At 43.5% G+C, this 27260-nt stretch overlaps 1 protein-coding gene across 1 annotated transcript; it reads left to right on the top strand.

The window, feature by feature from the left end:
* Positions 1–403: 403 nt before the first annotated feature.
* On the top strand, positions 404–27075 carry LOC119881833 (arf-GAP with GTPase, ANK repeat and PH domain-containing protein 1-like; the record flags this gene model as incomplete). The annotated part of the gene is made up of 5 exons (XM_038691938.1): positions 404–511; positions 5930–6097; positions 7750–7914; positions 10073–10234; positions 26939–27075. Coding segments are annotated over exons 2-5 (495 nt in total), but the record flags the coding sequence as incomplete, so codon positions are not given.
* Positions 27076–27260: the final 185 nt, after the last annotated feature.

Here is a 27260-nt window from a genome sequence, read left to right on the forward strand (position 1 = left end):
AACGCGTCTAGTTTGAATAACTGATTTGAGCGACGATTTAAACGACTCACGGAGGTTTGTAATCCTCTGACGCAGGAAGGTACAACTCTGGAACGTGCCATTATTTTGTCTTTCATCATGGCGAACAGTGGAAACATTTCTTTCACGGTAATCTACATGGGATGGCGGGCCGCCGCAGGCTCGTGCCAGATGACGTTGCCGTCGGCCCTGTAGAAGGTTTGATGCAGAGTAGAAAACCTTTAGCGAGATTTACTCACAGTTTTGTCTTGTTAACGTCATTATGTCACATTAAGGAGCACTAGATCGTACCGTCACAATGTTGGTGGAGGATGAATTGTCTTATAAATTATTATTATTAAATAAAACCGAGTGTGTTAAACGTGCTGCTGTTGTTTCCTCTCTGCAGGGCATGCTGCTGAAGAGAAGCGGTAAATCCCTCAACAAGGAGTGGAAGAAGAAGTACGTGACGCTGTGTGACAACGGACTGCTCACCTACCACCCCAGCCTGCATGTGAGACACACACACTCATTACTAACCCTCTCTGATTGCTTATTAGACTCCAGCACTCTGCCAGCCTGCACTGACCTCCATCTATCTGCTGCTCTTCATCTCCATCCCGTGTGTGTGATTCCAGAAACAACTACACACACACACACAGTGTTGATGGCTTGTGTATTAATTAGGACTCGTCATCTGTTTGCCCACGTCGGCGTTGATGATGTGAATATCAGCTGTAATGTCTCTGCTAATTGCCCCGGCTCTCTGCCCTGTTGGCACAATATCCTGCCCGGCGCTGTTTTATTATCTCACACACACACACACACACACACCACACACACACACACACACACACTCTTTGTGTCTCTCTTCTCTCCTGGTGCAGAATTTCTGTCGGACGCCATGCTTTCGACAGGTTTTTGATGCGGTTAAAAACCTGTGTTTAATCTGCAGAGGGGAACATTTATTAATCAGAGTAAAAGTAAAATAATGTAGCCGGAAAATGCTTTTGTTGAACCGTGGAGCAACCATAAACCGTCCGTTTATGTCACGTTTCTGAAACCTAACAGGGACTTCTGGAGATCAATCAGTCAGTCCATCAATCAACAGGAAATTAAATGGCAACAACATGATAAACGATTAAACGTTTGAGCTATTTTTTAAGCAAAAATGCCAAATTTTATCTGCTGCTAGCTTTTTTTTTTATTTTATCTCTTTGTAAACTGAACATCTTGGGATTTTATAGACAGGCTTATCAGGACTGACAGGTCGTTGAACCAAACTTTACTTGAGCCATCAATTTGTTAATGTAGTTACGATGTGGACATTTAGACTACTTTAGTAGTTTGTACTGAATTATGTTTTCATGATCTGACTGGATCTGAAGGTCTTTTTCTCTCTTTAAATTAATTTTGGGTTCACGTCTGTTTACTGCAGGTTCTCTTTGGAATAGATTTCACACCCTCTAACTCAAACTGACAGAGAAACAGAAAGATAGAGAAGAGATAAATGAAGGAGGAGAAACATTTTGGGGCTGCAACTAACTGTTATTTTCATTATCGTTTTGTCTTTTTATGAATTTAAATCACTTGTTCTGTCCATAAAATAACATAAAATAGTGAAAATTACCTTCAAATAGATTGTTGTGACCCTCTAAAAGAATAAAATATTCATTCTGCCGTCACACAAGTTAAGGAAAAGCAGAATATCTTCACATTCGGGCACCAGGAGATCAGCAGATGTTTGGTGTTCTCGCTTGAAAAATGACTAAAATGATTCACCGGTTATCAAAATAGTTGCCGAACTCTCGGTCAGCTAAATGTTCTAAACTCAAATGTTTGAGCACAAATTATAGGAAAGAGGTTTAACCCCAGTGGGTTGTAAGTTTGAGTCCCAGCCTCCTCGTGGTCGGAGGGGTTGTTGGTTCGATTCCCCCTGGAGCCGCTCGTCCCTGAGCTTCCACACTTCACCTAACTGCACACGTTCATCAGCGATTAGAGCAGCTGATGCGGTAAATTAGTGATAAAACTCATCACTTAACACATCAACACACACACACACGCGCACACACAAACCCCCTCCAGCACCAAAAAGCCAGGTTTTCCTGAGCGCGTTGCATCTGCAGCTCAATTAGCTTGTTTGCGGAGGCTAATCGAACGAAACTCAATCAGCGCCGCTAATTGCCCGACTATGTGCAAAGAAATCACATTAATGCCGCTAATTAAGTGGATGGCAATAGATGCCACCTAATTGGCAAGAAAAGTCCCCTGCAAAGTGAAGAAGATCCGGCCAAGAGCAGGCGGGAGAGAAATGAACCGCCCTCTGTAAGGAGAGGTGACATTGACGGGGTTAGAGGCTGAAATGATCTGGTTCTGTTAGCTTAAAACGTGAACAACAGCTTCTCCTGCAGCCACGCCCGCCAGCAGGTGGACAGGTAGCACTGCAGAAAGAAGGTGATAACGAAGATAGGAAGTCACAGAAGAGTTCCGTTACTTTCTGATAAACCAGCGAACCAGTACAGCTTAATACTAAAAGGCTGAAATGTGACCGGTTTAGACTCAAGTTCCACTTACTGGCCTTTCCCGGTCTTTCAGCTGCATGTCATGATCCTTCATCAGCAAATAGAGCTTGCTCGGGTGTGTCGAGTGTGACAATAAAGGACTTAAAAATTAAAATAAGTCTTAAAAGGTAAATTTAAGAATGCAGATATGTAAAATAATTAAGAATAACAGAGAAATATAAACAAACGATTGTACAGAATAATATGTGAATGTATGAGCTGTGTGTCAGACAGGTGGACAAAATAATAGATAAACACCTGGCAGTATAATAATAATAATAATTTTTATAGAGCACCAGGTTACAAAGTGTTTCAAGAAGAGCAAAGATAATAAAACACATTACAAGATACACGATAAAGACCTGAAGAAACTTCACCAATTAAATATAGTTCTATAAAGAAATAACTAAACATTTTTAACTATTTATCATTATACAGCACAAGGTTGTGTTGCAAAAACAAAGTTTGTGGTCTCTTCATGCTACACACACAGAACAGATGATTAAATGTGTGTTAAAACATGGTAACATATATAAATAAAAGCACATAAATAAAGTGTAATGTGATCAACTCAAGCTGAACGTGATAACCTCGGTGTACACGATAAACTGATGAGTGTACGCCGTCTTTATGCCTTCTTTATGTTTCGCACTCTGTTGAGAGTTTTATTCTAGTCTCCTTCCTCCATTTTCACACCTTCATCGCTTCCTTCTTAATGTTTCCTGTCTGGCCGCAGAGCTTCTTCTTCTCCTTTATCTCCTGTCTCCTTTTTCTCCATCGATCGTGTTTTTCTGGACGAGCTCGCTCTTTATGGATCCGTGTTTCCCGCGGCGTCGGCAGTTTTCAGCTCTCTGTTCATGTCGCATTTTTCACACCGACGTCGCCGTTTATGCGTCCATTTATACCGGGTGAACGCGACGCGCACATTACATACACACCCTGCACACACTCCCTCATACGGCTACAAACACCCTCAAACATTTTCTCACACCACCACCTGCTGTTGGTGTGTTTGGTCGATACACACATCCGTCCTGGACGGCGCTGCGTGCCGGGACGATCAGGCCGATGATGAAAGCTCCTCGATGCAAATGGAGACTCAATTACCTCGGTCAATCTGTCGGAGGGGAGTGTGTGTGTGTGTGTGTGTGTGTGTGTGTGTGTGTGTGTGTGTGTGTGTGTGTGTGTGTGTGTGTGGAGGGTTTACCCAGCGGGCCCCTGGCTCGAGGGCTCTCCGGTGGCTTGTTAAGACGCCGTCGAGAGCACTTGGCTTTGAATTGGCCTTTTGTCAGCCGAGCTGCCAGAGGGAGGCGGGAAACTCTGAGAGAGAGAGAGAGTGTTTAATAAGAGTACGCTCCACTTATTCCATCTTTGTGAGGACCAATTAGAGTTTCAGAGCTGGAAAGTGAGGACATTTTCTCTGGTCCTCACTCCTGTAAACGTCCGTCTGACGGAGATGAGTTGGTTTAGATTTGAGGTTGTAATTAGGTTAAGGTTAATTTAAGGTTTAGGGGACGCGTCATGTCAGTGAGGGGCCCAGCAAGTGTACAGGTGTTTGTGAAACAGTATTTGCATAGCGAAATTAAACTATATTATTATTATTATTTATTATTATTATATTGTGTTCACAAATTCATTTTATCATCTTTATTCTTCACTCTTACAGTCCCTCCTGGAATTCACGGGTGTTTTTTGTGATTGTTGTGGCCTAAAATGCCTGAATTTGCGGCAGCTTTTGTAACAAATTGTGATGTTTCTGGACGTTTTATTGCGATGAAATTGTGTAAATAAGTGAAAAACTGCAAAGGTGATTTGTTTTTTTACCTTTAGAATTGCAGTTGAATCATTAAACAGTCCGTCCAGGACTTGGCGGGCCTAATCCAGCATTTAAACCCGCTTACCTTAAATCTTTCAGTGCTTGCAGTTGACCGGGATGCAGCTGCCTGTGTCTCAGTTACAGATTTCCTTCATGTTCGACCACAATGCTGCACGTTCTGCAAAACCGTTTCCCCGCTTTGGCAAAGAAGATCTGGATCCTTGTCTTCACGCTCTTATGTTTGTAGGCAAATGTGAAACGTGGGTATCACGCATGTCTGCTGCAACTTGTAAACAAGGAAGTGAGTTTGCTGACGTACGACAACGTTCGACAGGAAACGGCGACGATAGGTCAAATTTGCGGAAAACTTGCAGTGATTGGTCAATATCGCAAGTGACGCTGAAATCCTGGAGGGACTGGCTTTAACACACATTTGAACAGATGTACTTGGAAAGACCGTCACTGACAAGAAGAGCTAAAACTTTACCTGAACCTGATTTAAACCTTAAGCCAGGTCTAAACCCTCGAACAAACTTTTAAAGAAGTGAGATGTTAAAAAATGTTCTTTCTTTGGGGAGTCCGTACTTTCTTAAAACTGCCCTGACGTTGTAAAATTGTACAGACCTTCTAAATGTCCTCACTTCAGTTTAATACCTCGCTCTTTTAAAGCGTCCTCGGTCTCTCGTCTGAATGCTGCCGGTCTTCACAAAGACAGCAGCAAACTCTCACCCAAGTGGTTTTAATCCGGCCCAGCGGGTTGTGTGAGCTTTGTTTCTCCTCGCCTCCTTCATGTTAAGGAGGAGGCCGACCTCCCACAAAGCTCTGCTCCTCTCAGGTCACCGCTCGCACTTCACCTGCTCAGGGGGAGGGGGGGGTGGATTTAACGAGCGCCTCTCGTCCATCATTAACACAACTACTTGTTTTTATTCACTACTCTGATCCGCCCTTTCGGACCAGAGGAGAGAGGGGGGGGGTGTCCGAGGCTGTTTTGGGCGTGTCAGTGTGCGGGCGGAGCCAATCAGAGTCGGCGTGGTTCGCCCCTTCAGTGCCGCTTTGAGGGATTAGTTTTTATTTGGGGCTTTCGCTGCTTTATTATCCGGATTAATGCCACCTGAGAACGACACACTCGTGATGATCATCAGTCTGTTGATTTAGTTTATTTAAAAAGTACAAAATGCAAGGCTGCAATAAGTCATTTAACTTATTTATTATTTATTAATTGATGAACGGTAAATGGTCCCTCTACAGTTCATGCAGACTGTCTTCTGATTGGTCAGTGGTTGAATCTGCTTCCTCAGTTCTTGTTTTACGCTCTAAAGAAGCTGTAAAAGTCTAAATACACTGTTTAAAGGAATGAAACTGGATTTTAAACATGTAATTGAACCTGTTTTATATCTTCATATAGTTCTTTTCTGTTGGACAAACAGCTGTTCTCAGGTTGTTGCTTTAATCTGACAGGTGCTGCTGCCCTGCCTGGATCAGCTGATTTACTGTCTTTTTGCATCAAAGCTTCACTCTCTCTGTCCCCCCCCCCCCCCCCCCCCCTCTCTCTCAGGACTACATGCAGAACGTCCACGGTAAGGAGATCGACCTGCTGAGGACCACGGTGAAGGTCCCGGGAAGAGGCCGCCTCGCGCCGTGTCCACCTGCGCGCCCGTGCAGAGTCCCAAAACCAACGGCCTGACGAAGGACATGAGCAGCATGCAGCTCGGGCAGACTCCAGGTGAGGGAGGAGTTTCACCTGAGAGCACAAGACATTTTATTGATACACCCTGCAGAATCTCAGGCCTCAGATCAGATAAAACGTGACGGTGATATTTTCATCCCTGCATTAAGTCTAAATTTGAAACCAGAAATAAAGGGAAGGAGTGCATCTTTGTGCTTCTCATGTGGATTTGGTGATTAAAATCAGACAATAAATAAATGAAATAATAATCTGGAAATAAACAAATGAGAGATAAGATATTTGTACTCCACGCCCTTGAAGTACAACGTCATGTTTAGTGGTCCAAGTCACTCTTTCAAATATTATGCTGAGGAATAACCAGTAATTACTCCGACATGAGGACATTTGTTTTTAATTGTGCCGCTAATTGCTCCTCTTGATGCTTCCTCATAAACACGAGCTTGTCTCGTCCTTCCTGAGTCAGTAAAGGTTGAATATTGAAAGAAGAGTTTAAATAAAAAGTATATATATATATATAAAAACAAAAAGCAACGGCTTAGTTCAGCCTTGAAACACACAAAGCGCTTCTTCTTCCTGAAGCAAGACGTCGTAAACAAAAGGTGGAGGGAAACGAGCGCTCCTCCGTGTCACACACACACACATTAAAGCAGCTCAAGCTCTGCTTAAATCAAACACACACACACACACACACACACACACACACACACACACACAGGGATCCAGGAGGCCCGAGCTAATAGCATGAATATTCAGTGAGCCGTACTCCATGTACTAATTATTGTCATGAATATTAATGCAATCAGAGTCCTGGCTCCACTCAGCCAGCACCAAGAAATGAGCTGTAATGAGACGGGGGAGGGAGGGGTGAGGGAGGGGAGGGATGATTCACCGGCTGTTGGACCACGCAGCCTCTTACTAACTCAAGGGTTTGATTTAAGCAGCCAGCTTGTAAGAAGCTGCCTTTTATGGTCCCCCGTCTGTGTTTCTGTGTGTGACATGACTTCACACACCAACTTCAACGTTTTGTCTCGTTTTCAAAGACGTATCTCCCAGCTGTTTTCTTGCTTTAGGTTTCCTTTGTCCCGGTGATGGTCGTGCGTCCCACTTCCCGTTTTGTATCTTAACTTCCTGTTGGTAGTAAATACAAGTCAGAAGTCTTGGTCCTGAGCTGTTGTGGGAAACAACAGAGCGGTACCTTGTTGTGAGTTTAGCAGTAACCTCTTTGAGCTCCTACTAATAGAAACATTTATTTACAGCTTTAGTTACTAATGATTTACTACAGATTAAGATTCTACTTACTAACCAGTAGTGTAATCTTCTAACATTGGCTACAGGTTAACAATTAGATTAGTACTAATATCCAATAATTAAATAATTAAACACTGAAAGGAGCGTTTCTGCCTGCTTGTATGCCAGTTCACACTGTTACATTTACACATTTGTATATGTAAAAATAAATATAACGCCACCTATCAGGAGGTAAGAGCGGGTTGCCCGTTAATCGGCGGTTCAATCCCCGGCTCCTCCAGGGTGCGACGTAGTGTAAAAGACTCGAAAGGCGCTACATTTACATTCCTGTAAAATATCTTTAAATGTGTTCTGGGACGGGGCAGTTTGTTGAAGGCCCCTCCTCCTCCTCCTCCTCCTCTTCCTCAGACTGACGTGTTGAACCCGACTTCCTCTCTCAGGTTCGGTGAGCAGCAGCTCGTCGGTGTCTCAGATGGCGAGCGGCGTCAGCTTGGTGTCCTTTAACAGCCGAGGTCTGGAGGGGATGCACCAGCGTTCCTACTCCGTCTCCAGCGCCGACCAGTGGACCGACGCCACCGTCATCGCCAACTCCGGAGTCAGCACGGGTAAAACAAACAAACGCTCGTAGTGATGTAGGCCTGGTGAAAGTTTCACTTCTTAAATCTGGTACTGAAGTGCACATGTGCCCTAATTTATTTAGAAGTCATGATGCGGCCGTACAGATCGGGTCCACACGCGCAGCTGCACTGCTGGGGTTCAGAAGGCCCCAGTGCGCAGCTCCGCGGGGGAGCCTATCATTTGTCTCCCATTGATCCACCTGCCAGACCTTAATGCTGCCTTAGCAGTACGTCAAGCTAATGGGCAATGCGTGTCTTTATATGTGTGTACCGTGTTTCTGTGTGTGACATGTTAAGTGCCAGTGTTGCCTCCCACACAGCGAGATGGTAAGACTGACAGCTGTCAGGCCGTGTGTGTGTGTGTTTTCGTGACGATAAGCTTGACTGGCAGCTCTGTCGTCAGTGTTGTGCCCTGCAGACGTCCTCAAAATAACGTTTAAAGCTGTGAAATGCTTTCAATGGGCTCCCGGGGGCCACACTCACATACGCAGCTCTGTTTCCAACCTTCAGCTCCTGATGTTAAAGTAAGATTTAAACCTGAAAGTGAGCCGAACAGAGGTAAACAGAGACTGCCTTACAAACACTGAGAGGTCTACGTAGAGTTTTAGGAACCCGGCGACCACTGGGCTGAAAAATCTGATTGTGACGATTAATTGCATTTATCTCCATGTTTTAAACTGCAAAGTTAAGATAAGACAGATAATTTTAGTTTCATCAGTAATCATTTTACTCGCCACATGAATACACTACATGGCCAAAAGTCCTGGGACGCCCCTGTTCATATACTTTTTTTCATGGTGTGGTCTTTGTTAAGGGAAATCTTAATGCTCCTTAATACTATTTTAAACACTAGTTCTTCCAACAGTTTGTGTTTGGCCTTTTCCCCGTGCAGCCAGCTCCGTAAAGAAATGGTTTTCTCAGTTGGGTGTGGAAGAACTTGACACAGCGCGTCCGACCTCAACCCTATCCAACACCTGTGACGGTCCTCTCGTCCAACATCAGTGTCTGGCCTCACAAATTCTCTTCTGGGTGAACTGAAAGCAGTTCCCACAGACAAACGCCAAGATCTTGTAGAAAGTCTTCACAGAGGAGTGGAAGCTGTCATAGCTGCAGCTCCATATTAATGCATGTGGGTTTAGAATCCGTCTGCTTCTGATTGGTCAGTGGTCGGCGCTGTCTTAGCAGCCGGTGTCCAAACTGTCGATGAGCTTCAGAGTCGAGGGAAAACAAACAGGCGAGATGTTCAGAAGGAGGGAAAGTGAAGCAGGAGGAGGAAGTCTTGAGGCTCAGGGTGGAGGTGGAGGCAGGGGTGGGGTGGCGTGGAAGGAGCACGGCGTGCAGATGGGAGGGCCGTTAATCCACGGCGGTTAATTGCACTCTCGGGGATGGCATCTTGTCAGCAGAGATAAGTTGTCACATTTTCCACTTGAGCTGAGACTAAACGATTGTAAAATAAGTTATGGCCGTCCTTGGGGCGGTCTGCCGTTCGGGGGGACGCGGCGGCCCAACGAGCGCTTGTGTATATATACGTGTGTGTTTCTATCCACACACACACACACACGCCGCCCATGTCAGTGTCGCCGCGGCGATGTGATATTGATGGAAGCTGAATGTTATTTTATTCCGCCGCTAGTCACAGCTGTCAGCAGCCGCCGTGAAGAGTGGAGGGCAGAGAGAGAGAGACTCGACTCCCTGTTCTGGTAGCCTCGCTCGCCCCCCCACGCAGCTCCATCCCTCATCCTCCAGACCTGTATGTGGACCAGGACTCGTTTAGGTTTCAGAAACTCTGACTCTGGTTCAGACTTTTATCGTGGTGAAGAAGATTCAGCTGCCTGTAGCTTTAGTGTCCGACATCGACGAATGTAAACTCAGAAGGTCGTAAAAAATTTAAATACATTAAAAATACTTCTGAATATTTATATTACATACTTACCCGCTTCCGAAAACTTCACAATATCTATATTCTTAAATACTTCCAAATATCTGTTTTCTTATGTACTTCCAAATCCTCATATACTTTAAAAAAATCTATATATCCTAAGGTACTTTCCAATATCTATGTACTTCCAATATCTGTGATTTTACATACTTTTAAATATTTATATCCTCATATACATTCAGATATCTGTATTGTTTGAATCTGCAGATACCGGCCTCGGAGACTCGGTCTGCTCCAGTCCCAGTATCTCCAGCACCACCAGTCCGAAGATGGAGCCGCCGCCATCGCCGCACGCCAACCGCAAGAAGCACCGGCGGAAGAAGAGCACCAGCAACTTCAAAGCCGACGGCCTCTCTGGTACTGCGGAAGGTAACGCCATCTCCCCTCCCCTCGCCTCACACTTTCCCCGCCCGGGTCCAACAGCTAAACCTGGATATTCACACATTTCTAAATATCTGGCAACATTTGCATACTTTTATACTTACAATACTGTCGAATATCTATATACTTGTACACTGTACTCCCAAACATTTCCAGCTCTGTATATACTTCCAAAGGCTTTCAGGTATCAGTATTTTTATGTATACTATCCAAAATTAAGTATAAGTGCTAATTTTGGCCCCTGCTTCCAAATACTTAAAAAAAAAACTATGTACAGTACATGTTATTTAAAAATATTTACAACTTATATACATAGTTACCTCAAAATCTCTGAAGATTTAAATACCTCTAAATACTTCCAAAGTCTATTTACTTGTATTTCCAAATGTCTGTACAAATATTTCATCAATATCTAACTACCTTTATACTTCCAAATATTTATCTATTTGTATTTCCAAATGTGTTTCTACTTGGATTATTCCAATTACTTCCAAATGCTTTAAAATATCTATAAATGTGTATAATTACAAGTACTTCCATAAAGAAGTATAGTTACTTACAGTATTCTGTAAAAGTACACATTTAATGAGTTAATAACGCTGCTGATTTGGGACCAGGGTTGGGAAACGCAGTCATGTGATCGTCTGAGGCTCCTTACCTCGGCTGTGAGGGACGGACCTCTTCATCCTCTCATTCTGTCAGCCCTTCATCTCTTCATCCTGTTGGATTGTCTTCTTCTTCTTTTTCTTCTTCTTCTTCTGTCTCCGTGTGAACCAGTTTGTGACATAACCTTTGCTGTTTGGTCCACGCCGAATAGTTTGTGTGAGAAGTGCGAGGCGGTGGTCAGTCTAAAGTGCACTACTTTAGATTTAGGAGTCACAGTGGGAGCAGAGTGTATGTCCATATTCGTCAGAAGAAAAAGAAAAGATAAAGGCGAAGGTAGAAAAATAAGCCATAAGTGTCATTCTGGGGAAACGACATCGCGAACCTTTGCGATGTTCAACACAGTTACACACGAGTCTTATTGCTGACCAGGTGTATTTTTTGAATGGATAGGTAGTAAATGCACCTTTCATAAGTCACATGGCGTCATCTGGAGAGTTGTGATTGCTGCAGGCTGTTTGTTCTATTTCTGAACGGTCTTTGCTTAGAAACGGTTGTTTGGTTGCATTAAGTTTGGTTCATCTTGTGTTTTTATGTATTATTTTGTATTGATTTATGGTTGTCTTTCTGTCTTGAACTGTGAGAGAGTGGAGTTAAAGTTGTGCATCAGCTGGGCAAGCTAACAGTTAGTAATCGAGAAAATAATAAAATCAGTACAAGTCGGGTCGAGTCTTAAAGACATGGTAACAGTCCAGTGGCTAACACACACTGATTAGCACACACTGGCTAACACACACTGATTAGCACACACTGGCTATCACACACTGATTAGCACACACTGGCTAACACACACTGATTAGCACACACTGGCTAACACATTGATAAACACACACTGGCTAACACATTGATAAACACACACTGGCTAACACATTGATTAACACACACTGGCTAACACACACTGATTAGCACACACTGGCTAACACATTGATAAACACACACTGGCTAACACACACTGATTAGCACACACTGGCTAACACATTGATAAACACACACTGGCTAACACATTGATTAACACACACTGGCTAACACATTGATAAACACACACTGGCTAACACACTGATTAGCACACACTGGCTAACACATTGATAAACACACACTGGCTAACACACACTGATTAGCACACACTGGCTAACACATTGATAAACACACACTGGCTAACACATTGATTAACACACACTGGCTAACACATTGATTAACACACACTGGCTAACACATTGATTAACACACACTGGCTAACACACACTGATTAGCACACACTGGCTAACACATTGATAAACACACACTGGCTAACACATTGATTAACACACACTGGCTAACACATTGATTAACACACACTGGCTAACACATTGATTAACAAACACTGGCTAGCACACACTGGCTAGCACACACTGGTTAGCACACATTGATTAACAAACACTGGTTAGCACACACTGGTTAGCACACATTGATTAACACACACTGGTTAGCACACACTGGCTAACACACACTGGCTAGCACACACTGGTTAGCACACATTGATTAACAAACACTGGCTAACACACACTGACTAGCACCCACTGGTTAGCACACATTGATTAACAAACACTGGCTAGCACACACTGGCTAACACACTGGTTAGCACACATTGATTAACAAACACTGGCTAGCACACACTGGCTAACACACTGGTTAGCACACATTGATTAACAAACACTGGTTAGCACACACTGGCTAACACACTGGTTAGCACACATTGATTAACAACACTGGTTAGCACACCTGGCTAACACACTGGTTAGCACACATTGATTAACAACACTGGTTAGCACACACTGGCTAACACACTGGTTAGCACACATTGATTAACAAACACTGGTTAGCACACACTGGCTAACACACTGGTTAGCACACATTGATTAACAAACACTGGTTAGCACACACTGGCTAACACACTGGTTAGCACACACTGGTTAGCACACACTGGCTAACACACTGGTTAGCACACACTGTGGCTGGCTGAACAGATGTGGCAGCAGCACCAGATGTGTAATGTTCGTCTCTCCATCACGGAGGCTTCAACCAGCTGACAAGGCAAGTGGCTGTCGGAGTGACGGATCGACGCTCTGTCTGCTTCCTCCTCTCCTCCTCTTTTCCTTGGTTTTCTTTTTGATCCTTCTTTTCTAACGTCTCCTCGCCTCCCTTCACACCCTTTCCTTTAATTTTTCTTTCCTTTCTCCTCTTGTCCCTGTCCTTGTTTTTCCAGTCCATTTTCTCCTCTTCTCTTTGCATTCCTTGTTTGCTTTCTTCTCGTCTCTCCACCTCCTTACATTTCCTACTTTCCTTTCTCCTCTCCTCTCCTCTCTGCCATTACCTCCTCTCCTTTCCTTGTCCTCTCTCAGTTTCCATTGTCTGTTTCTCTCCTCTCTTCTCCCTGGTTTTAATATTTTCTCATTCTATTTTTCAACCCCATCTTTTATCTCTCCTTTTCTTTCCTTTCCTTGTTTCCTCTTCTTTCCTTTTCTCTATCCTTCTGTCCTCTCATCATTCCTTTCTTTCATTTATTCATTTTTTTCAACCTCTGGTCTATCAGTTTTCCTCCTCTTTTCTCCTTTATTTCTTTCCTCCCTTTCTTGCTTTTGTCTGTCTCCTTCCTTCTCTCTCCTTATTGTCTTCGGCTATTTGTTATCTTTCTTAATTTCCATCCTCTAATCCTGTCTGCGTCTCATGTCATCTTCTATCTTTCTGTCTCTTGTTGCCCCCCCCCCCCCCCCCCCCCCCCCCCCTTGTCTTTCCTTCATCTTCTTCTCTTCACTTATCACAGGTTCTTTAACAGGACTGGATGTAGTTACTCCTCTTCCTCCCTGTGACCGTTTTATTATCAAACACTTTTCCTGAGCTCCACAATGAGCCTTCGCCTCGCCCCCCTATTAGTCAGCCGGAGAGGCTTAAGTGAAATATTATAAATAATCCACCGTATTGAAATCTTTTATCAGCTATGTCACTTTCATTATTCAATAAGCGATTAGTAACAGTCTTCCCAATTTAGCCATTAAGCACTGAGCGCGCTCTGCCGGCTCGTCGCCTGTCACGCCGGGCGGGCAGGTGAAGTATCTCCGTGTCAGAGCGAGGCTCGGCGTAATTCATGAGGGGGAACCGCCCTCTGAGGCCGAGCTCCCCCAGGTAGGACCACACCAGCACACACACACTGAGTCTCAGCTGACTTCTGTTCAGTCTGTGTCTTTCCCCTCGTCTTCATCACAATCTTTGGACCCAGTGACGGTGGTGATGTTGGTGTTTGGTGGTGTCACATTTTGTTTAGATGTTCAGAAGATAATTCTTTATGACTTCAGTCACCTGCTGATCTTTCCTCTTCTAGGTGTATAAAGTCAGACTTGTCTCGTTCTTGTAGGTGTTTGGAGTCAGACTCGTCTCGTTCTTGTAGGTGTTCTGTTCATATTAGGACTCGTCTCGTTCTTGTAGGTGTTCTGTTCATATTAGGACTCGTCTCGTTCTTGTAGGTGTTCTGTTCATATTAGGACTCGTCTCGTTCTTGTAGGTGTTCTGTTCATATTAGGACTCGTCTCGTTCTTGTAGGTGTTTGGAGTCAGACTTGTCTCGTTCTTGTAGGTGTTTGGAGTCAGACTTGTCTCGTTCTTGTAGGTGTTTGGAGTCAGACTCGTCTCGTTCTTGTAGGTGTTTGGAGTCAGACTCGTCTCGTTCTTGTAGGTGTTTGGATTCAGACTCGTCTCGTTCTTGTAGGTGTTTGGAGTCAGACTCGTCTTGTTCTTGTAGGTGTTTGGATTCAGACTCGTCTTGTTCTTGTAGGTGTTCTGTTCATATTAGGACTCGTCTTGTTCTTGTAGGTGTTTGGAGTCAGACTCGTCTTGTTCTTGTAGGTGTTTGGAGTCAGACTTGTCTCGTTCTTGTAGGTGTTTGGAGTCAGACTCGTCTTGTTCTTGTAGGTGTTTGGAGTCAGACTCGTCTTGTTCTTGTAGGTGTTTGGAGTCAGACTCGTCTTGTTCTTGTAGGTGTTTGGAGTCAGACTCGTCTCGTTCTTGTAGGTGTTCTGTTCATATTAGGACTCGTCTCGTTCTTGTAGGTGTTTGGAGTCAGACTCGTCTTGTTCTTGTAGGTGTTTGGAGTCAGACTCGTCTTGTTCTTGTAGGTGTTTGGAGTCAGACTCGTCTTGTTCTTGTAGGTGTTTGGAGTCAGACTCGTCTTGTTCTTGTAGGTGTTCTGTTCATATTAGGACTCGTCTCTTTCTTGTAGGTGTTTGGAGTCTGACTCGTCTTGTTCTTGTAGGTGTTTGGAGTCTAACTCGTCTTGTTCTTGTAGGTGTTTGGAGTCAGACTCGTCTTGTTCTTGTAGGTGTTTGGAGTCAGACTCGTCTTGTTCTTGTAGGTGTTTGGAGTCAGACTCGTCTTGTTCTTGTAGGTGTTTGGAGTCAGACTCGTCTTGTTCTTGTAGGTGTTTGGAGTCAGACTCGTCTCGTTCTTGTAGGTGTTTGGAGTCTGACTTGCTCTTTGTAGGTGTTTGGAGTCAGACTCGTCTTGTTCTTGTAGGTGTTTGGAGTCAGACTCGTCTTGTTCTTGTAGGTGTTTGGATTCAGACTCGTCTTGTTCTTGTAGGTGTTTGGAGTCAGACTCGTCTTGTTCTTGTAGGTGTTTGGAGTCAGACTCGTCTTGTTCTTGTAGGTGTTTGGAGTCTGACTTGCTCTTGTAGGTGTTTGGAGTCAGACTTGTCTCGTTCTTGTAGGTGTTTGGAGTCAGACTTGTCTCGTTCTTGTAGGTGTTTGGAGTCAGACTCGTCTTGTTCTTGTAGGTGTTTGGAGTCAGACTCGTCTTGTTCTTGTAGGTGTTTGGAGTCAGACTTGTCTCGTTCTTGTAGGTGTTTGGAGTCAGACTCGTCTTGTTCTTGTAGGTGTTTGGAGTCAGACTTGTCTCGTTCTTGTAGGTGTTCTGTTCATATTAGGACTCGTCTCGTTCTTGTAGGTGTTTGGAGTCAGACTCGTCTTGTTCTTGTAGGTGTTTGGAGTCAGACTAGTCTTGTTCTTGTAGGTGTTTGGAGTCAGACTCGTCTTGTTCTTGTAGGTGTTTGGAGTCCGACTTGTCTCGTTCTTGTAGGTGTTCTGTTCATATTAGGACTCGTCTTGTTCTTGTAGGTGTTTGGAGTCAGACTCGTCTTGTTCTTGTAGGTGTTTGGAGTCTGACTTGCTCTTGTAGGTGTTTGGAGTCAGACTTGTCTCGTTCTTGTAGGTGTTTGGAGTCAGACTCGTCTTGTTCTTGTAGGTGTTTGGAGTCAGACTTGTCTCGTTCTTGTAGGTGTTTGGAGTCAGACTCGTCTTGTTCTTGTAGGTGTTTGGAGTCAGACTCGTCTCGTTCTTGTAGGTGTTTGGAGTCTGACTTGCTCTTTGTAGGTGTTTGGAGTCAGACTCGTCTTGTTCTAGGTGTTTGACTCTGTTTGAAATCGGGATCACTCTCGGACTCAAATTTGACTTAAAGTAATTGTTTTATTAATCAATGAATCATATTATCATTATTATTTTAAACTGAATATCTTTGGACTTTTAGTCAGACACATCGAGACCTTTGAAGACCTCACCTCTCTTTCACTATTTCATAATATTTTCTACTAACAATGATCAGTTGATTAATCTGAAATATATATTAAAAGAGAATTGTCCATTAATTGCAACAATGAATGGAAGTGAATTTCATCACTGCAGTCATATTTATCCCTTTGCTTCAGTAACTCACACACAGACACACACCTGTATCAGGTTAACCCCTGCTGATCACAGCCTCGACATCAGCTCTCGTTGTCTTTAACTAGCTGCTGTTTGATACCCTCTCTTCATCTTGGAGCTTTGAAAGTTGACCTGTCTGTCAACTACACACACACACATGCACACACAGAGCTTTAAATATTTGAAGTGGCCCCACACAGGTAACAGCAGGATCGCTGAGCACATTCCTGGTCACGAAGAGAGTTTTTGTGTTTGCGATTGCTTTGATTCCTAGACCAGCAAACTCCTCACAACAGGTGGAGTTGACCAGCAGAGTGTGTGTGTGTGTGCACTACTTAATTGGCCTCTCAGATCACACACTGGGTGTCTCAGCTGAAGAGCTGCACTTATTCCAATATCCCCCAACCCCCCCACCCCGACAGTCTGTTTGTATTTCAGCCGTCAGCTCGGTACTGCACCTGCAGCACGTCGCCTCTGACTGGTTCATTGTGAACACAAATTCCTTTAAAGTCCGGGGTTAATCATGAAGATGGGCTCCTCTCGCCATCATAGGTCAATTTGGGTCAGCAGGGTCAAACAGGTGGAAACAAAGAGGGCCACTGTAGACTAGAGTCCAGGTGGTCCAACGGATACCTGGCGTCAGGAGATATTTGAGTTACTGTTTATTTTAATTCTTCTTCTTCGTCAGGATTTCATTTATCAGAATCATCTTTATTGCCAAGTAGGTTTACACATAAGAGGAATTTGCTTTGGACAATAAATACAGTATATATAAATATAAAAATATTATATATATTATTGTTCTGTGTAGTTTCAGCTTAGTAACAAACGTCTGTGTTTTAGTTTTATTCCCTCTGACACTACAACACATGTTAAGGTTTTCTCATTTTAGTGTGTGTAAAAATATATATTATAAATTTCACTTACGGAAGTAAAGGGATGCCAGTATTAAAATAAAATCATGAAATCAAATTGATTTTTCCATTGAATTGACAATTTAAAAAGTTAATGTTTGAAAAAGCATAGTAACTGCCAAAATATCTAATTTAACTTTTAAAATTTTTTAATTGCTGAAGGAGAAAGAACAAAAAACATGGTAATTCTTAATAAGAAAGGTAACTTTATTCACTGATTTTTAGTCAGTTTCAAAACATTCAGACAGAAAACATTTTTAAAAATGACCTGCACACATTGAAGTTGTACAGTTTCCTCTCTGCTCCATAATAAGATATGTTAGGACCAAAACAATATACACAAACAAATAACATATACCATTATTTACAATAATTGTATTTCTGCAAAACACAGGTTATTGTATATTTAAGACTTTAACGCTGCCGTCTGTGACGAGGCAGCAGCTTCGGTTTCTTTCTGGGATCCAACCTGTGACCTTTTTAAAGCAACTCTCATTCATTTTAAATGATAATGTTCTGAGATCAGCCCCCACAGCTTCGGTATATTTGACTCATTTTAAAACGGATAAACCCCCTCGCTTATCGCTCGCCTTGCCTGCTGTGGAAGAAGGCGGGGCGACGAGGGAAACAAGCACAGTAACATTTAAAGTGTCGGCGTCTCCTCTCACATGGCCACGACTGTATTTCATCCTCTGCAAATGCTCACAGTAGCCCCGGGGGAGTAAATATTACCAAGGGTTTGCTGTTTAAGACAGAGTAGTGCAGCATTAAGAGGCGCAGAGGTTAGAGGTCACAGAGCTCGCAGCTCGACCTCCTTACAAAGAATCCAAGCCTTAAAATCACGATGAAAATAATCCATGTTGATATATTGTTTTGTTCGTCCTCCAAGATTTTCAGTTCACAGTGATATAAAACAGATAAAGCAGCAAACCCTCACATTTAAGAAACCGGAACCAGCTGATTTTTGTGCTCCATAAATAATTCTAAATGATTTACCGATCATCAAAATAGCAAATTTTCTAGTCAGTACATCAAATGATCTTTTTAGTTCTGCTGTTTTTATTGGCAATATTCCTTTCTTTGTCAGTTTGCTTTTAACGTGAAAATCTGGAGGAAGTGGTGAGTTCAATTGAAAGTAACTTACCAAATATAGTTCAAGGGAAATTGTATTCTAGGGATCTCCCTTTATTTGTTCATGCTAGCCTGTTATTTGAGGCCTTTATTTAAATATTTATGATGTTTTTTATTTAATTAATTAATTATTTAATTCTCGTGTGTTTTAACCTTCTTGTACCAGAGGGGTGAGGTTTTATGTGTCAGGACAGTTTCAAATGTTTGAATAACTACTGCACAACAAGGTCCGATAAGATCTTATTAGGTTGTGTTTTGGTGCAGGAACACTGAAGAAGTTTGTTGCTCTTCTGGCCTCGTTTGTTATGTTGCAAACTTTCTTTCATCCCTTCATCCTATTCAGTGGCCCCTCTTACTTCCGCACCAAGCCACTCCCCTCTCTCTTTGACCAATCATCCTCAACGTTGCTGTTTTTGACGCCTGTCTCTCTATTTTCCCTTTCCTGTTCTTTTTCTCTTGTACATGTCGTCCGATTCCTCCGCTCTGTCCTTCCTTCTCCTCTGTTCTGTCTTTCCTTCTGTTCCCCTCGTTGTTCCCTCTTTTCTCTCTTCCTGCCGTCGGGGATGCAGCCAAACGTAAAGCGTGGAAACTAAATCGTGTTGGTAGTCTTCGCGGCATTTACACCAACAGTCTGCACAACTCAGAAGGTAACAAACTGCTGGGATGGACCTGTGACAGACAGGTGGACCCCCATCAACCCCAACTTGACCCCACCCACTGCAGGGATGGAGCAGCCTGTACTGGAGAAATGTACACGACCCAGTAAGCAGTGATTTGTTGATCGGCAGTGTGAAAAGATGTCATAACATCGAGGTTAAAACTGGGCTACATGTGCTGTAAGAGTTTTTAGACGTCTAAGCTAAGAACCCTCCAAGATAGTCGTGAGATCAATTTAAAGGGTCGCAAGGTTTTAAAGAGATATTTTAGCTACACAAAAATATTTTGTATTTTATAAAACCTGGTGCGTAGACATAGCTTTGTGTTAGCAAAAGTCAAAAGACAAAAAGGTTGGGAACAACTGATTTGAAGGGCATAGACTTGGAAGCGAAGTGGAAGCACTTTTCCTCATTCTGTATTTTCATTCCCAAGTTTTCTTTAAATCATATCCTTGATGTTGCTGAACATAGAAACAGGACTCTCATGGAGGATATTACACTCTTATAAGTTCACGTTCTGATCACCAGTTTGAATTATTTCAGCCTTATTTCTGAGAAACCATGAGCCTCGGCAGCCTTTGCTATGAAGAGGCCTTACCTCTGACTGGACCTGGTATGCCGCAATCCACAGAGTCGTGGTTAACTTCTTCTAAACGTTTTTATATACACAGGCTTCTCATACTTTTGACTTTTTTTCAAAGAACCACATATTTTCTACTGCAGTTGTTCATCTTATATAGCGTCAAGTGTCAGTCAGGTATAATTTCCAGAACCGTGGGCGTCTGAAATAGAGCAGCTCCTCCTCCTTTCACTGACAATATTTCACCATGTAGTTCACAATGAAAAATACACATTTAATTGTTGTCAAAACAACATTACCGAGTAACCTAGAAGTCTAGAAGAACACACGTTTAGCTATATTTAGCCCATTTTTAACTTTTGACATCTTCTGGACATCTTTTGACCAAATCAGTGCTTACAGGGGGCTGTCAGTATGTGTCTGGTACACTTGTGTCGTGGAGTCATTTGACCTGTCTGTCATGGCGTCTTTCCCTCCTTGCATCCTTCTGCCCCGCCCTCGTCACCTGTGAGGATACAACCAAACAAACGCACCCTCCGTGGAAGCATGTGTTGTACAGGTGGTGTTGATCGTGACGTCCAGTGAGTGTCGGATGTTGTTCAGATGTACCTTTCGTTTTATTTAACCTAATTCTTCTTCAAACATATGACTCCACCAGCTTTTAGTGTAATTGCCTTCCATAAAATATCTAATTTGTCGAATCAAAAGTAAGAGCGACAAAACAGGTGAAATCATCTCCAATCAGTCCTGAATCTGCTCCACGTCACGGCTTCTCCCTCTGCTTCTACATACTTGTTCAAAAAAATAGACCTACTTATTTCTTTTTCAGAGCGACTTCGGAACAATCGGCTGCAATATTTTCCAGGTTATTAATGTTGTAAAAGGCTACGAATAATATGGGGAGTAATGACCTGTGTCGCAAAGCAATACTGTGTGCGGTGACATTTAAGGCTTTTAATTTGTGTTTCCCGAGGCCCCCTTTTGTCTCCCTCACGCCTCCCCTCTCATTGCACCTACTGCTTGTCACACACACATTCAAACCCCCCCCGCTGGGCCGACTCGACACCTCACACCCCGGATGATAGGTCTGTATGCATGTCCTGCCCCCCCCCCTTTCCTTTTCTGCGTCTTGCAAATGCTGTATATTTGGTTTGTTCTGTTTCTGCTGCTAAAGGTTAGCGGTGTCAGAGTTCACAAATTGCCTCGGCGCCACCTCTCTCTGTGTGAATGTCGCCCACAGTAGCCGAGAGCGGTGGCAGTAATTACCAATACAGCTGGGGTGACTCGCCGTCTGTGTGTTTGTGTGTTTGGACTCTCGTGCATACGTTTAGTCCTGTACACAAACTCAGAGGAGAGGCCGAGCAGGCGGAGATGAAGCACAGACTACAACAGACTATTTGGGTCTGAAAGGATCAAGAAACTTAAAACTTTATCTTTAAAAACACCGAGGACCTTTTCAATCACGCTAGCAGCTCTGTGGATTGCAATTAATCTCAATAACTATTGAATGGACTGACACAAAATCTGGCTGAGACGTTTTTGTTCCCCTTGGGATGAATTGACTTTTCATCTAGCGCCATCATCAGGTCAAAAATACTCCGGATTATGCCTAAATACTTGCAAAACTTATTGCCATCATTCCAGTCAGCCTCAGCTGTACTTGTGTTTAGCGCTAGTTAGCTAATGTTAGCATGCTAACACTAAACTAAGATGACATACCTTTTAAACAAGTAAAAGTAAGGTTAAAATCAAGGGCAACTGGACTTGGCTGAAGATGTTTCGCCTCTCATCCAAGGGGCTTCTTCAGCTCTGACTGACTGTGGGGTCGTTTTTCAGGTGATGGGTACCACTTGGTTTGTTAGCGCTCCTGGCAGAGAGGTTAAATAGCTGGGATTCCCTAGCAGTCAGTCAGTGAAGTCAAGTGAAGAAGCCCCTTCGGCTGGTAGGCGAAACATCTGCAAGTATCTTCAACCAAGTCCAGTTTCCCTTGATTTTAACCTTCCTTAGATAACTTTGACCTGGATTACTGAGAATCTCCAGCCCCCAGTATTCTCTCTCTTTTAGCTCTGTGTTTGGTCACCTGAGGGGAAATATCTGGCTCTTCAGCTGCTAAATGCTCCACTGTGTTCACCAGCAGGTCTCTTGCTATGTCAAACATAGCTTGTTTGATAATCCTGTGGGCCCCTCACTATTCTCATTGTACACAGCCTTTTTTGATCCATTGATAATATACAAATATTGATCGTTACAGCTTTAAATGTCATGTTGGTTTACTGTTCCTGTAGAGTCAGGAGCTGCTGAGTGAAGTACAGACTCAGCTGGGGGGTTCAGAGGGAAACTGGGTTGTGGGAGTGGTCCTTCAGCTGCACAGGCTGATGCCCACCTCATTTTATTCATTAGCCGCCGCGGCGCGCTGGGTCAGCGTACAGCATTTAAATCCAGAAACAGCATTTAATTTACACTGCGGAGAGGCAGGGCCTTTCTGGATTGTTGGTTTCCATAATTGTCAAGCAGCCAAACCCTCCTCCCCCTGAAAACAGAGAATCATGGGAATTTAATTATGATGGGATTCTTGCTCTTGACCCTGCAGGGCTCAACCGGCGCTTGATGGGTGGGCTGTCGTTTAGAACGAAGACGCACCCGATGAAGACCCAGGAGCCTCCAAATACACTGAATTATCCCTTTCTGCATTATGAACAGTTTGCCCTTCATTACACATTTTAATATTCAGAGTTTTAAATTCTGGCACGTATCGAACCGCTTACCCTTCAGTGGGGAGTAGGGAGGCTAGGTGCATTACATAACCGATAGAAAACGTGACTCTTCAGGCAGCAGCAGGTGCTCCTTTCATACTTTGATAGGGAGAGATGATTTTTGGTCACTTGGTTTCTCAGGCATGTGGGACTTTGCAGAATGACACAGTACAAGCCTTTGACAAAGTGTACAGCTCAGTGCAGAGCTGTGGAAGGGGCTTGAGTTGGACATTGTTTGCAGGATTGCTGAGTTTTGCAAGTTTGTTCTGTTCTTCAGCGTAGAGCTGTGGTTCTCAAACTTTTTCACATCAAGGACCCCTTAACTGACACAAACTAGACCACGGACCCCCAGTTGATTTTGCCATGAGGTCCCACATCTGATAGGATTTTTGCTTTTAGATGTTTTGTTACAGAAAGCGAATGAAACCCATGACCAAAATAGCATTGGCTTTCTGTCATTGGCTTACTTATGGAACCCCCTCAGGATCTCCTGGAGGTCCCCCAGACCCCACTTTGAGAAGAAAGAATTGACAGCAAGGGTTTGGCTGAGAAGTTGGGGCATATGCTTGAGCAACAACACTCTCAAGCTGTGATTCATATCCACCATTATGACCACCAGCCTGACCCGTTGAAGCATGGACTCCGCTGTGGGTTCTGACAACTTTCTATCAGAACCAGCATCAACTTTTTCAGCAGTGTGGCCGACAGTAGCTCGCCGGACCATAGGGGCCAGCCTTCACTCCCCAGTGAGCCTTTGGCCGTCCATGACCCCGTCGCCTGCTCTGATGCTACTGACCCCTGGAGATGCTCGTCTAGCCATCACAGTTTGGCCTTGTCAAAGTCGCTGAAATCCTTGCTTCTGACAAAATGATCACAATATATCCCACCTTAGTCTTAATGTTATGGCTGATCAGTGTACGTTAAACTGTTCTCTTATCTAAAATTAGACACATTTCATTTAATATACTTCAGAGTTTCCGTTATGAATAAGAGGTTGTCAACAAATATTTGTCATGAGTTTAATTTTCAAAGAAAACTTTTGTTTTGACCTGCATCTTTTTGGAAAACATATTGTTCTGCGTTGGACTAAAGTGCATCAACTAATACGTTCCATTATAATTCGTGGAAAAAAGGGAAACTGCATTCAGCTGCAAATTTAGAATAAAAGTCTGGTTTCACCTTGAGCCATTAACCAGCCCCTGTAAACAGTAGTTTTAATTAACATCAACTAATCAGACTCAGCCCATCATAAGCCTGGAGCCCCTAACAGATGAAAATAATCCACCGTTATCTCCAGCAAAGGAAACTTTGGTCAGCAAAGGTGTTTTCAATCTTTATCCTGGAAGTGGAAGGTCTACTCAGCCGGTCGTTTGGCCTCGGGGCTCTCCCTTCCATCCTTACCTTCCGTCCTTCCTCTCCTCGGACAAGACCATTGATTATCCAGAGCGGAGCCAGAGGGGAACTTCAGCTCCGGTGCTCTGAGACGCTCCCAATTAGCCAAATGACTGGAGTTGAGGAAGAGCAAATGGTCGTTCCCTCGCGGGCCGGCCGTGACCGCTCTCCGACTGATTAAACCCCTCATCTTTTCGCCGCTTCACTCCCGGCACACGTCATGAAACTGCTGCTTCCAGAAACGCTCGTCTGAAAGTGTCATGACTGATTACCGACCTCCACGCTGAGATCTGCCGACTCCTCGTGCTGTTTTGGATGGGTATGTCTGTAGCCGAGCATTTCTTACAGATATAACCCCTTCACATGCTTTTGTTGAGGGTCAGATACTGAGGAATCCTGGGAATTATTGGCCGTGCTGGAGGCCGTCCTTTGATTAAGTGATTACCCTGTGTGTCCCCCCTGCCTCCCCTCATCTCTTACCTCCTCACTGGGGCTAATTGTAAACAGAAGCTGGTCGTTGTCTGATCTGCTGTGGCGATGATACCGGCTCTCAGCCATGCCCCCGCTTCACCTCCACTTCCCATCCTTTCTGCGGTCTCTAACGGTTTCCAAATGTGCTCAAGTTGAGCAAAACCACACCGAACATCCCTCAGACCTCCGAGAGCCGGCTCGATGCTGAAACATTTAACGTGTTCACGAACAGTTGCAGAACATCAAACTTGAGACCTACCATCGCTGCTGAATTTCACTGTCTTCAAATGGGACAGTTTATCCTAGAATACAGTAAATCTTTATTCTGAGTCTCCATCAGCTAACAGAGTTGTTGGATAATTTGTAGAAAAACATTTTTACGGCCCATTGTTCATGGTGGCTAAAACCTAAGATGTCAAGGAGTGATTGTGAAAAAGTATATAACTATAAGTTGCAGTTTAAAGTTCCCAAAAAGCTAATAGGTTGAGTTAAGATTATTTTTGTTTTTTAGCCAACAGAGATGAAGAGTCTCAGGTGCCCAGTAAAGTGAGTCAACTTCATGAGACTGAGCCAACAATAAGTTGATGAACAACGTGAGATACAGTGAAGAGCTCTGCTGCTGTTGATGAGGTCAAGAATGAACTCTCACGCTGTTTTGGGGTTGAAAGCTTTGAAATGAATTTGAAATCTACAGATACTAGCTTGAACCGTTTCTGTGTATTGATAAGAATTTAGATTGTTTGGTAACAAAGTAGGGCTGCAACTATATATAACTTCTTAAGATATACATGAGTATTATTTTAGGTTAATTAGTGTCAAGAAATGTCAGATAATGAAAGTGTACAAGTGTCCCATGGCCTTGTTTTTGTCGTCAGACGTTTTGTTTTGCCCGACCAACAGTCGAGTCCAGATTAGGACTGAGAGCAATAGTCGATTAACCGGAAATGAATTGCCAACTTTAGTGATGAGTATTTAATCACTTAGGTTATTTATCAGGGACAAACATACATTAACATCTTGGTTTCCAGTTTTCCAGTTGTGCGGATGATTTCTGATGCTTTTCTGTATTAAACCATAAGAAATGGAATATATACTTGGGTTCATGGGTAACAAAAACAGGACATTTAAAGACGCCATCTTGCGCTCTGAAAAATTGGTGGACTTTTTAGGCTAAACATTTAATTCTCAGATTAATCAATCGATGAAGAATTGTTAGATGCAGAGAAAGCAAATACTTATAGCTAACTGTTGATATATAATCGACCGATCATTATTGAAAGTACTCCCAGTTCATCTGACAGTGTGGAGGATCTGGGTGTTGGATGGAAAGCTTCCTCTTACATTTTTAGCAGTTTGTCACTTTGGAAGCAAACATTTTACTTTTTGGAGTCAAAAGAAACTGAGACTCTGATTTAAAAGGCGTCTGATGTAGTATTTGAGATATACTGTATGTGTTGGTGTATAATGGTGTTTGAGTGAACTGTACCTTTTTATGCAGACATACAACTGCTTCAAAGAAGCCGAGGACTTTTAATCTCTTCTACAGTCGTATACAAACACACACATGCACACACTCAGTCTAATTGACTCCTGATTGTCCCATTAACCTCTGAGGGGGTTCTGGGTAATAGATTCCATGTCCCCCTCCAGCAGGCCTTGATTGTAATGACTGACCTTTCCCACTGACATTCATCAACGGGGGGGGGGGCCCTCTCTGGGGCCCTCGGGGGGCTGGAGTGGAGGAGAGGGCACAGGGCCTCATAATTTAGGCGACATCCTGGCTTCAGTGGGCGGGGTCAAGTAGGTCACCAGTGGCCGTAAGGGTGTCCCTCAGTCAGAGAGCTTCGTATGAATGAAAAGACATGTTTCTGCTAAATATCACAGTTCACACGTGGACAGAGCTGCTTCTGTCTGGGAGATTGATTGATGATTTGAATTATTCTCTGATCAAAGATTATACGTCAGATTGTTTGAATGTGACTAGTTGGAGCAGGCCTCAATTTTTCTAGGTGTGTTCCTGGTATGTGGAGCATCAAGTGGAATTATAGACGAGATTGGTTTGTGGTCTTTAATATTATCCTGACATGGCGCCAGTATAATCTTTATTTACCTGGAAGAAATTATGGAAATTTCAGGACATCAAGGGGCAAAGGGGAAGAAAGGAGCATTTAGGAAAAGGGTGATTCCTCTAGTAATGGAGACGGTTTGGTTTCACATGAACAGAACCTTTGGGAGAACCGTTGGTACTAAATATTTCAGCCATTTTGAAATCACAAAGCATCGAGCTCGTCTGTCTCTGGATAAGAGCGAGAAACCAAGCGGCCGAGGTGGAACGCGGCTGGATGCTTTGCGTCCGATGTTCCTGTATTAAATCTCGTTTGTTTGTTGTTTTATCTCTCACCAACAGAACAAGAGGAAACTTTGAGTTCACATCGTGTGTTCGTGACGGGGGGCAGACGTGGCATTTCGAAGCCACTTCGTACGAGGAGCGAGACGCCTGGGTGCAGGTCATCGAGAGCCAGATCCTGGCCAGCCTGCAGTCCTGTGAGAGCAGCAAGAACAAGGTGAAGTCCGCTCTACGGTTCCCAACAGTCCTGAATCATCTAAAGTCCCGGTTTAGAGTTAGTGTTATAAAGAGCTATGCTGATGTGGAATATACTTGTCAGGGACCTTTTAGACGGGTTATGAGAGTTTGTTTAAAAACACACATTAAGGATTTGGTGATAGGG

This window comes from Micropterus salmoides, unplaced genomic scaffold, assembly GCF_014851395.1.
Source record: "Micropterus salmoides isolate LMB-PRFRI ecotype aquatic unplaced genomic scaffold, ASM1485139v1 Ms_hic_scaffold_2730, whole genome shotgun sequence".
In the NCBI taxonomy this organism is placed as follows: domain Eukaryota; kingdom Metazoa; phylum Chordata; class Actinopteri; order Centrarchiformes; family Centrarchidae; genus Micropterus; species Micropterus salmoides.